The sequence below is a fragment of the Sinocyclocheilus grahami genome, unplaced genomic scaffold (assembly GCF_001515645.1).
Source record: "Sinocyclocheilus grahami isolate Dianchi unplaced genomic scaffold, SAMN03320097.WGS_v1.1 scaffold362.1, whole genome shotgun sequence".
NCBI lineage: Eukaryota > Metazoa > Chordata > Actinopteri > Cypriniformes > Cyprinidae > Sinocyclocheilus > Sinocyclocheilus grahami.
This window is the reverse complement of record NW_015505541.1, coordinates 678,446-691,089: the sequence shown is the minus strand read 5'-3', so window position 1 is coordinate 691,089 and position 12,644 is coordinate 678,446. Positions and strand designations below refer to the sequence as shown.

General features: G+C 34.2%; 1 protein-coding gene across 1 annotated transcript; it reads right to left on the bottom strand.

Annotated features, from left to right (window-relative positions):
- Positions 1-647: 647 nt before the first annotated feature.
- On the bottom strand, positions 648-12,451 carry LOC107549075 (arf-GAP with SH3 domain, ANK repeat and PH domain-containing protein 2-like). Its single transcript, XM_016230007.1, has 16 exons — positions 12,052-12,451; positions 8,093-8,165; positions 6,629-6,774; positions 6,336-6,410; positions 5,665-5,714; positions 5,042-5,171; positions 4,467-4,552; positions 4,302-4,377; positions 4,104-4,190; positions 3,915-4,018; positions 3,760-3,829; positions 3,019-3,104; positions 2,788-2,903; positions 2,548-2,573; positions 1,222-1,341; positions 648-1,139 (listed from the first exon to the last, which is right to left on the bottom strand). Exons 1-16 carry the CDS (start codon positions 12,175-12,177, stop codon positions 1,065-1,067), a joined length of 1,446 nt encoding a protein of 481 aa, XP_016085493.1. The 5' UTR covers positions 12,178-12,451; the 3' UTR covers positions 648-1,064.
- Positions 12,452-12,644: the final 193 nt, after the last annotated feature.

Sequence of the window (12,644 nt, the reverse complement as noted above, 5' to 3'; positions counted from 1 at the left end):
TTTTCTCTGACCATCTGACTATGCTGTAAATTAATAAAATTGCTGGTGGTCGAAGATAGACCTTGGACCCTGTTTCAATATGGCAAGATGTCCTTGTTTATTGGGGAGGTCTGAGATTTTTTTTTAATTTTTTTTTGGGAAGGAAATTAATACTTTTATTCAGCAAGGACACATTAAATTAATCAAAAGTGACAAAGACATTTACAATGGTGCAAAAAAATAAATGCTGTTCTTTTGAACTTTCTATTCATCAAAGAATCCTGAGAAAAAAAATATTGAATATTGATAATAATCAGAAATGTTTCTTGAGCACCAAATCAGCATATTGGAATGATTTCTGGAAGATCATGTGGCACTGAAGACTGGAGTAATGCAGTCACAGGAATAAATAACATTTTAAAAGATATTAAAATAGTCATTTTAAATAGTAATAATATTTGACAGTATTGCTGTGTGCAGTCGAGCATAAGGGATTTCTTTCATAAATATAAAAAAAAAACATCTTACCCCAAACTTTTCAACTGTAGTGTAGCTATTGAAATGTGTAACAATACTGTGAACTGTTGAGCCACTACTTTGATATTCTGTCAGTTATTTTTGTGAAAATATATCTCTAGAGCTGAAAATAAACCAGTCTTTTAAATGTACAGAATTAAAAGGTTTAATGGCTTGTTCGGTAACAGAACTCGGAGAACATACTTGTATGCAGGCTACATGTCATTTAACTGCACTTGCAAAATAAGAGTTGCTCTGCAACTGATACAGATAAAAAGCTCTATAAAGATGAGAGTAAGGATCCAACAATATTACAGTTTATAAAAACAAATGGTCCCCATATAAAGCATAGCACTCATCACAGTTCATACATCATTTCTGCATTAAAGTTAGAGGTAATTGCACTTGGAATCGGAATAATTGATCAAGTGAGCTGTTTCCTGAGGTCTTATGTTTGTGAATGTCCCGTACGCCACCATCCAGCCATAAGGATGGTGACTAGTTACTCAAGTGTCTCAAGTTTCTGTCACAAAAAGCCTGTGATCTTAGTAAGACAGCAATGTATGACATCAGTCAGTGATGAAGTGAACAAACGAGACAGGAAAAACGCCCTTCCTGTTCGGCTCCCCGTCAATGTGGCCCACCTGCAGGAGTCATCAGGATCACACATGATTCAGTCAGCTGATTTGCGCATGTACTGTGTAAAAAGTATGACTGCGTACTCACCCACCACTCTTTGTCCTCCTCTCCATCCACTATTATCACCTCTCCTTCAGAGAAGGTCAGTTCATCTGGGTTATCAGCCTGACAGTTATATAGGGCCTTTACTCTCTTAGGTCTCTGTTTCTGAAACAAGTACAAATGTTTTAGATTTGCCACTGACATCACAATTACAGTTTTTTTCAACTGCTTACATTTTAAAAACTTTGCCTCTTTTTTTCAAAACTTTACACACAAATCCAAAAATTGCACACACAAAATGCCTCACATCTCTTGCAAAATAAAGCATTACATTCAAAATATCACAAAAGCAAACATTTGCAAACACCTTTGCCATAATATTGATTCCTGTTAGTGTTGTGTTTAGAAAAAAGTGTTTTATGAAATTGAAAACTCTAGTCAAAAACCGAGTATTAGTGTATGGTTTTGCAGATTTGGTGTGTGGTTCTGGTGTTTGTGTCGGGTTTCAGAAATTGTGTGACAAGTAACGATTGTGTGTGCAAGCAATTGAAAAAACTGTAATATGTATAATAAAATATCGAGTGACATTTATTTTAAAGAAAAATAACACTTCATGTTTGCAGATGTCACTTGGTTTGATATAATGTAATGCAATAAAATTTCACATTTAATTGTGGCTTGAATCTCAAAATATTTTTGGAGCAACTATATAAACATTTTTAATCTGTTTGAAAAAAATAAAAATCTACTAAATGAAAAAAAATAATGTCATTTCATTTAAAAGAAGGATTACGTACAAAATTTTGTTCAAGAATTTGAAGTAAATTAATTTTTTTATTAATATTTTTGAAAAGTGAAATAATAGAAATTTATATTTGTATTTAGCAAGTATGCATTAAATTGCTCAAGGTGACAGTAAAGACATTTACATGTAATGTTCCTATTTCAAATAAAAGCAGTTCTTTTTAACTTTCTATTCATCAAAGAATCCTGAAAAAATCTGTCACGCGTTTACAAAAAAAGCAACAATTTCAACATTGATAATAATAAGAAATGTTTCTTGAGCACCAGATCAGTATATTAGAATGCTTTCGGAAGGATCATGTGACACTGAAGACAGGAGTAATGGCTGCTATAAATTCAGCTTTGTCATTACAGGAATAAATTATATTTTAAAATATATTTAAATAGAAAACAGTTATTTTAAATTCTAATCTTTTTTTTTTTTACAATATTTCAGTCATTACTTGTTATTCTGATAGAGTGAACACAGGCTTTCAAAAACCATCATACCTAATCATACCTACACCAAACTTTTGAATGGTAGTGTACTTTTGAGGGGGAAAAATTATTTTAATGGCTGTCACTTACAGGTGGGGCCGTTCTGGGTTTGGGATTTGTCTTCTATTTTATTATCAAATACTAATAATATATATCAAATACTAATAATAAATGACCAGCAATTTTGCTTGATTTATTTAAATTAAAAAAAGCAGAATGTCTCATTATTTTCATGAAAAATTATTTAGATTTTTTTTTTAATTCAGTGTGAGTGTGTATGTGTGTGTAGTTTGAATTCCTGAGGTTAGAGCAAATTATATGAACTCTTACTAATGGAGGCAGATGCTTTTCCCCGCAGTAGCAGCTTCATACATTCACTATTGTCAGTCAAGCAGCAGTAGTGCAGCGCTGTGCTTCCTTTGGCAGTCTGCTTGTCTAAATTACCACTGCATACACAAACACATACACACACATTTGGACATGTAAAATGTCTGAATAATATGCATATAAAATATGAATAAAATCTTATTTTAGCTAAAATACAGAACATCAATGGAGTACCTGTTCTGTACAAGGAAGTCCACAATATGGAGAGAGTTCCGGTCCACCATTCGTACTGCAAGATGTAGCGCTGTCTCACCTGGTTCCTGTCAGTGAAAAGCAAAGATATATATATTATATATTATATTATTAAAAACATTTATTAAAAAAAGATACTGATGCAAAACACACTATATGTATTTGATTCACTGAAATGAACCAACCCATAAGAGTAATTTGTTCAAGAATCGGACTACACGGGTGGTGTTAGATGCTGTTTTTAAAAGAGAGAAAGAGCAAGAAAGAAAGAGCAGAAGAAATGGGTACATTTAGGGCATTTATTACACATTAACAGCAATACTCACTGAAATGGGGTATATACTGTACTGTAGATAAAAATATAAAGAATTATGTGTTATTTAATAAAAGTAATAAATCTATTTAATAAACATATTTTCATATACGTATATTAAAAAAATTATGCATGTAACAATTATAATTCTATTATATAAACTCTCAGAATTAATTTTACATACAGTCATTTTATTTATTACAATTCTATCATTTTAATAATAAATAGGTTTATATATATATACTTTTTATTAATACATAAACATTAAAAAATCCTTATGAAAGTGCCACTAAATGGTATTTTGAGATTATGTTCTTCCAACACGCTGTTGCCCTCAAACTCTGTAAAAATGGTGGAGCCAACCTTGCAAAAAAGGAGTTACACACATAGTGTTTGTTTTATTCCCCTACCATTCCATGAGAAATAGTCAATAATCCATTTTTCACAGTGCACTTCCTTTTCTGCCAAACCTTCCTCAGTCTGTAAGATGGAGAGAAGCCTTCATCACGCAAACTTTTTAAAAAGATGCGCTGGACAATATCATTGAAGTGGCAGACAAACTCACCCTTCGCTGCGTTTGAGGAGCATCCCAGAGCGCTCCGTGCCGTGAGCTTTATTGCCCTGCAGCTGGTGAAGACTATAGCCTGCATTCTGCTTTGACTGGAGGTCCTTTCAACACACAAACAAACAACACAACAAGATTTACCACTAAATCGTCCAATCAATCATGGTCTCCAAATATTTTTGGGCTCACCTCCTTACACTCTGACTGTAGGGCAGATTTGAGAATATCTCTCAGCTGCATTAGCTGTTTTCTTTCTGCATCTTGTGTCTGCTTGTTCTGCAATTCACACACAAGCAACAGCAAACATCAGAATATAAGAAATTAACTGCTTTGTCTAAATAAAGAATATATCTTCAAAAGTGCATACAGTAATATCAAAAAACATACTGCAGTTAAGTCTGTGGCGAGTTTTTCCATGAAAGGTTTCAGGTTGTCCACAACTTTTAACCCATCCTGGAAGAAACTGTGTGGAAACAGGAAACCAATTCTTTTAAAAGTCTAATTTAAAAATGAAATGTATTGTTACTAGGAGAGTATTATAAACCAACATACTTGCACTGGGCATGAAAGTATTTGATGAGGTTTTGGAGCAGATCAACTCCCTTCTTGACTTTAATTTCATTCACCTTAATGAGATACTAGGGAAAAAAGTATGAAACAATCATTTCAGTTGGTTTGTATTTCCATTAACTATTTGTTAACTAAGTTTCAAAAGAGTCATGATCAAAATGCAAAAATTTCTCTTTAACATTTAGTGAAAATGCATGATGATCACTGGCTGTCGTGTGTGTCTGTGTGTGTGTGTGTATGTTGGATGGGTGTACTTGTTTATGCAACAGGATAGTAAAACCTGAAATTTTTGACATTGTGTCTATGGAAAGTCCCCACAATTCACAGAAACAAACGTGTGTGTGTGTGTGTGTGTGTGTGTGCATTAAAAAAGCATGTCAGGATTTGAAGTTGGGTCACCTTGCAAAATAAACAACAACTCTAATACCTGACTTTTCTTTAGTCATGTCTTATATTACCAATGCAAGAAGTGAACTAGGACCATCACCGTTGCTCACTCAAAAAAAATAAAGAGATGCCCTTTCTGATGCTAGTTGTATGTGAACCACATTCCTTACTTCACACATCTGAAGCTGAAAGAGGCGTCTCTCTTTCTCCATCTCTTCTGCAATCTCTCCTCCGCTGATCTCTGTTCTGATCAGACCGTGCTGCTTGGCATGTTCCCGTTTTTCTTTCTCAATCTTGCCCCTGTATATAAGTTTAGAGCATTGACATGAAAAGAAAATTACAGCGTATGCACTTAACCATGCACCAACATTAGGCTTTCATCAATGCCTCATAATGCACAAACACACCATATGCCGGTGCTGTTGTTTACTTAAGGTATGGCCCCACATTATGATAAGCTCTTCATCTATGCTACAGGCCCAGGAATTAAAGGGATAGTTCACTTTTAAACTCAAACATCTGAAATGACTAAACCTCCTACTATGTAGTGCAACCTCCCCTTCCCCTGTATGCTAGATTCAAATATACTAATCTATAGTTATTACAACTTCGTTCAGAATGTGTTTTCTTGTGTGCATCATGCTGTAAGGAACAGGAATATCTCAAAGATATCCAATCACTAAGGGCTTCATGAGTGTCCAAGGCTTAAATTTAATGTTCACTGATCAATTTGTAACTATTACTTTTTTATACATATTCTGAGATTATTATAAAGAGGTTAATAGGTGCTTACAGTTTGGTTTCATAATCCTTCCATGCTTTATCAAAAGTCTTTTTCAGATCCTGATGAACAAATGAGAGCACAGTCAACATATGAAGAGACTTAAGGTCAAATATATATTTAAAAAAGCACAAACCACCATAACCATTGTATTTGTGAGAATTCACAAAATTAGAATGATTTTTGAAGGATCATGTAACACTGAAGACTGAAGTAATTGAAAATTGAGCTTTGCCATCTCAAGAATAGATTACATTTTAAAATATATTAAAATTAAAAAGTTATTTTAAATTGTAATAAAATGTCAGAATATGACTATTTTACAGCATTTTTATCGACCCCAAACGATTGAAAGGTCCATATTTGGTCACACTTTAGTTTAGGGACCAATTCTCACTATTAACTAACAATTAACTATGACTTTTGCCTCAATAAACTCCTAATTTGCTGCTTATTAATAGTTAGTAAGGTAGTTCTTAAGTTTAGGTATGTGGTAAGATTAAGTGATCTAAAATATGGTTTTGCAGAATAAAGCATGCTTTATAATTACTAATAAAAAGCCAATATGCTAGTAATATTCATGCTAATAAGCAACTAGTTAATAGTAAGAATTGGTCCCTAAACAAAAGTGCTACCACATATTTTTATACAAATATTTTATACAAATGTCACTGCATAGTTACCCCTTTAACTCCTTTAAGGTCTCCCTTTAGCAGACTGTCTAGTGGGAAAGTGATGATGTTATTCATGTTCTGCAGCTGTGGGCACAAAAGAAGACATTAGAAGTTTCAAAACAAAGTGTATAGTTTGTGTAATTACATACATCTGTATGAAAACGCTCTACATGTAACTCGTAAAGGCAGTATTTCCTGAAGAGTGCAGTCAGCTGCTTGCGAGCCACAGGCAAGACAAATACAGGCCTGAAATATTCATAGCAGAAAGATCTACAACAGATGGATGTCAGAGACTGGCTCACCAAGTTCTTAAAGAGACCAGTGAGCTCCTTAGTGAAACCAGCAAATCTGAGGAAGTAATCGGACATCTCAGGGTCATCTTTGTACACAGTGTTATCCGTAAACCTCTCCAGTGCCTGGATGTACTGCTCCTCATTCTCTACGTGAGCTGAAAACACACCGAAACAGTCTGTCAGTCATTTACTCTCCCCATTATTGTTATTATTATATACAAAAACCTGCTTGGTTATCATGGATACTTCACGCATTGCTCAAATGTCGCCTTATAAAGCTCATTTGTTTTTAATACACTTTGCTTGACCTTATCTCACTGGTTCATGCAGGCATGAGCAAACTCCTGTCATATGGGTCTTTTCCATTCCTACTGCTTGCAAAAAACATACTTCCTAGTTTACGAGTAGAGTGCTGTAGAAAAGAGCTTCGTAACCACACTCCCCAGTGGTGTGCAGTACAGATAAAGGCCAATAGGCTGTTTAAGATCTGGGTTACTATAAAGAGGAAACAACGTGCTAACAAAGTCTGCTTCCTGCAATGAAGGAAATTAGTAAGAAGGAACTGTCACCGATTTAATCATTTAAAAAATGAATTTATTATTATTTATTCGACTAGTTTTCAGAACCTCACAGGGTACTCATTCTGATGTCAATCTTTGTGTAAACCAATAATATTTTAGTATTATTTATATAATATTTTAGTATTTATTCATATTTTGAAAAAAAGCTTTTTTTTATTGTAGTTTAAGTTTTAGTAATTTTTGATGGGCTTTGGTCATTTTTATTCGTTTTTCCCCCCAAGATTTTTCTATTTATCTTTATTTTATTTAATAATGTTCTACTCAAACCAACAAACTGACATCGTAAAAATAAAGCCATTCCAGAAGGGAACCAAATTTTCCAATTTTGAATACAGATTATGAAGACAAACACACTTTTTCTCTAGATTAATTTGAATGGGTTCTGTAAATATGCTCTATTTTGATTTCATGCAGACTTCAACAATAACATTGCTGCAGTAAACTCTGAAAAACATTCCTGTACAGTATTTCAGAACAGGTAAGATTATTCAAGGACTATGATAATCGCTCACCAGCAACAGATTTAAAGAACAACTACAGATGCGACAATCTAGCTCTAAAGAGAGAGAGAGAGAAATAAGCAGGTTCTTGCTGGAACAGGTATCGGTGTTTCTGGTAGAAATGAAAGGAATGTGTGAGGTAGAGCACAAAACCTGCTTGCTAGAGTAACAATGACTTGAATTACACTGTATATGAAAGCAAAATCTTTGTCCAGGCTATTGTTATATATCATTTGGCACTGTTTGAGTAAATGGGCTTAATAGAACAATTATACTATTATTTATACAGTAAAAAAAAACAGTACTTTCAAAATCGATTACACAATAAAAGTGCAAAATTAGCACAAACCTGTTGGTTATTGATTAAGGCGTTACATATTTGTAATACTCACTCAGACCAGAGCTGTTTATAGCCTTGACTGACTTCTTTATTTTGTGCAGCACACTGCAGTCCAAATCCAACGCCTGCAAAACAACATGAATCATTTTCTTAGAGGGATGTTTTGTGCTGAACAGACCAGTTCTGAATACACGGGATTATTTTTTTTAAAAGTAAGATAACAAAGTGAAAAATTAGTTTATTTACACAATGAGGAACAAACTGCACCAAGACCTGCATCTTTACTTAACAGCTTTAAAATGCTTTACAATGGTTAAAAATGCTGCATATTCTACTCTCAGAAAAAAGGTACAAAAGTTGTCACTGGGGTGGAGGTTACTTTTCAAAAGGTACACCTTGTTACCTTATTTACCCTTAAAGGTGCATATTGGTACCTTAAAGATACATATTAGTACCTAAAGTGTATATATTAGTGCCCTTTGAAAGGATACCGCCTTAGTGACAGCTTTTATATTTATTTTCTGAGAGTGTAATGCATTTACATTTATGCATGTTTTTATCCAAAGTGACTTACATAAGTTACATTGCATTCTAGATACACATTTGATCAGTTCTTGCTTTCCCTAGGAATCAAACCCATGACCTTGGCATTGCAAGTGCCTTGTTCTACTGTTTAAGCTACAGGATTGACCAACATCTTTTTGTGCATAAAGCAGGTCAAACTATAATAACAAATGTAAAAAGCATTTGTAACCAAGTTTTGTACAGCATTGTGTTTATACTTCCCTCTCACACACGATTGAATTTACATCCAGCCTGTAATTTAGCCACCCATCACTCACGCTGAATCACGCTCTGGGAATTTTGCACAAAAAGAGCTGAGTGAAGTAGACAGACTTGTGCTCTTAACTCTATGTTTATGCAGGAGTCATGTCTGGTACGAGACCGAGACAAAATCATCTGATGAGGGATAAGCCCGGTGCCTGCCAGCTGACAACACTCATACATTTCCGGCTGTCACAGTCTGTCTGACATTGAGTATTAAGAACGTTATGATGAAACATTCACTACCATTCAAAGGTTTGGTATCAGTAAGATGTTATTTTTTATTTTTCTGAGAAATTTATATTTTATTCGGTAAGGATGCACTAAATGACGGAGCCCGGGAAGTCACCTGTTGGAGAAAAAAATTAATCTGTGGCGACAGTTTTGCAATCCGTCCCCTCAGTTTATAACCGTACTCACGAATTCTTAAACTGTTCCCTCGGTTTAACAAATCGTGCCCACGGATTAATAAACCGTACCCACGAATTTCCGATCCGTGCGCTCAGATTTTGTAAACCGTACCTTCGGTTTTAAACATTATTTTTCATAGTAGCCTATGAGACCATGATCCACACTCACAAAATAGTCTTCTTTTTAGCGTTTATTTTATATTAATCACCAATAGGATAAAACACCGCCTGTGTTTTATATCCTAAAATAAACGCTAAAAAGAAGAATAGAAAATGTCCTGAATTTTCTAAAAAAAAAACAAAAAAAAAAACGATAGAGTTTCGAGAGAAGAAGGTAAAAAGCAATACAAAACCAATAATGTACCGGTTATGTTGACATTCCTTTGCTCTCTAACTGAATGCAGTGTTATAATAGGCCTAGTTATTTAATAATAACTTTAACAGTGAAGCATGCATCTAACTCTGGGGGGGAAAGCTTAGTATAATAAAATCCCCTAAATAAGTCTGTGAATGAATGAATGAATGAAATATGTTAAGAATGAATAGTACACAAACACATTTCCAAAACTGTAAAAAGTTATTTAAAAATAAAGCATTCATTAATTATTTTATGACAAACATTTTACTGTCTTAAGTGCACTCATTTATTTAGCCTATAAATTAAAATAATAATAATAATAATAGCTATTATTATTATTATTATTATTATACATTTAGGTTACATATGCATTTAGAGGAAGCTTTTATCCAAAACGACTTACAAAAGAGGAACAAATGACTCCAAAGTCAGTCACAATGCCAGGTTTATTATACAATAATAATCAAGTGCTACGATTATCACAAATTAAACAAGATTTTGATGCACATCTTTCTTATTAAATCGTTGTATTCCACTTCGTACCGTTACAATTGATAGAGAATCACTTTAGACAATTTGCTGTAGGCCTATTCCACATAATAATATGCAATAAAACAATATACAATATGATTCTTTAACACATAGGCTACCTAGGAGCTTGCTACATGTATCCGTGAGTACAGTTTACAAATCCGAGGGAACGGATTGTGAAAGCGTGCGCATGGATTATGAATTTGTTTAACGGTTTACAAAATCTGAGTGCACGGATCATAAATTCGTGGGTACGGTTTATTAATCCGTGGGCACGATTTGATAAACCTAGGGAACAGTTTAAGAATTTGTGAGTACGGTTTATAAACTGAGGGAACGGATTGCAAAACCGTCGTCATGGATTGTTTTGTTTTCTCCTACAGGTGACTTACTCCGTACTAAATGGACCAAAAGTGACAAAGGTAAAAAATTATAATGTTACAAAAGATTTCTATTTCAGATAAATGTTGTTCTTTTGAAATTTGAATTGAATGAAGAATCCTGGAAAAATGATCAAGGTTTACACAAAAATTAAGCAGCGCAACTCTTTTCAACTTTAAAGAGTTTGAACAGCAAATCAGCATATTAGAATGATTTCTGAAGGATCATGTGACACTGAAGACTGGAGTAATGGCTGATGTAAATTTAGCTTTGCCATCACAGGAGGAGTAAATAAAATGTTTTCAAAAAAATGTCATCATTATTTTAAATTGTACTACTATTTCACAATATTTTGATCAAATTAGTGCAGCCTTGGTGAGAATAAAACAAGAGCACGAAAGAGATTTCTTTCTAAAACATGAAGTAAGCATCTGTTTATTATTAGTAAGTTTTCAATATGGAAACATTAAACCTAAAGTTGTGAGAAAATACGGATACTCTCTGCCAACATTTTCCTCACTGAAACATATGAAGCTTATACTTCAGTAAAAATATACTAGAGACAAAAAAGAGCTTCCATATTTAATTATACTTTTTTTAAAATAAAAAAGTAACTTTTTTATTAGCTTTAGGAATTGAATGATGTAATTAAGTAACATTCATACAAAAACCTTTGTAAAGTATTCTGTTTAACCACAGTTTTCTCAGTGTGGAGACGCCTTTTTTACAATGGAGAATCATTTTTGTTATTTTCAAATAGTTAAAATTAAAGACGTTTTTATAATTATAGCTATAATTTTTATAATGAAATAATCATTGGCTATACAAGTTTATTCAGGACTTTAATTTCATCCACTTGTAAGCTCAGTACAATGGGCAGAAATAGGAAAGACTGTCAAGATGACCTGCAAAAAAAGAAATCCACTTGATAATTTTAAAAGATACAATATTTAAAAGTACACCTTACACCCATATTTACATCTCTAGGCTGTTCAAATGCTATACTTTTTACAAATTAGCCTTGTATGAAAGGACTGTACAGTCTGAGCTCACTGGTTCACAAAAATAATAAATAAACAAATAACAGAGAGTGACCGAACAGGGCCGCAGACCCATAAAAAAAGCTGTGTAAAAACAGTGAGCAGACAGACGTGTGTGTGTGTGTGTGTGTGTGAGAAGGAGATTAGCTGGGACAAGCTGGGACAAGAAGTGGGACAGCCATCCCGCCTTAGCCTTAAGGAATGAGAAAGATGAAGGGAAAGAAAGAGAGAACAGAAAGGGTGAGAAAGAGATGAGAGATATTAACTGCACTGGGGTTTCCATCAAAGGCAAGTCTCAGCAGGACACCAAGACTAATTTATAGTATTTACTGAAGCAATGTTCTGAAGTTAGCACACATTCTGTAATACAATTATACAGATACAGACATAATTGCGCACTACGCGCTAGTCTGTAAATTGTGTTATACTGTGCATCCGTATTATTGACATTGTAAAGGTGTTTTACCTCTTCCAAAGCGCCGACTGTATTCCTACAGTGAGCCATGCGCGTACAGAACACTGATGTTGTTGGTGCTTTATAGTCCTCATTGGTAATGTCCATAAACTCCGGTACTGTCAGTTGATCAGGCATGATTATTCCCTTTAAATCAAGACTAAACCCAAGACGAGAAACATAAAATGTGTTAAATGTTGTACTTTTTAAAAAAGTCCGCCCAAAACCCGTTTCAAACTCAGTTCGTGTCAGTCATTCCTTAAAATACTTCGTTTAAAAAGTTCCGTATGGAGTCCAAACCGATCAAAAAGAAAAAGAGGGAATGCGAAGTTAATTCGACTTTGAAAAGGAGAGTTGAACAGCTCCATCACACGCGCAACTGACCAGATCAACACTTCTGGATTCCACCCATTCGTACCTGTACAGTAGAAATACACTGTACATGTGATTTGTAGGCGCCCGTCAATCATATCCAGGCCGCCAATGAGAGAGGAGTCCTGATCTGGCTGTCCAATCAGAGTTTAGGGACGTAACCTGACGCTGAAAACCTGAAAAGCTGAAATAATGTTAGAAAAACAATACGCTTTTAACTTAGCACACATTTT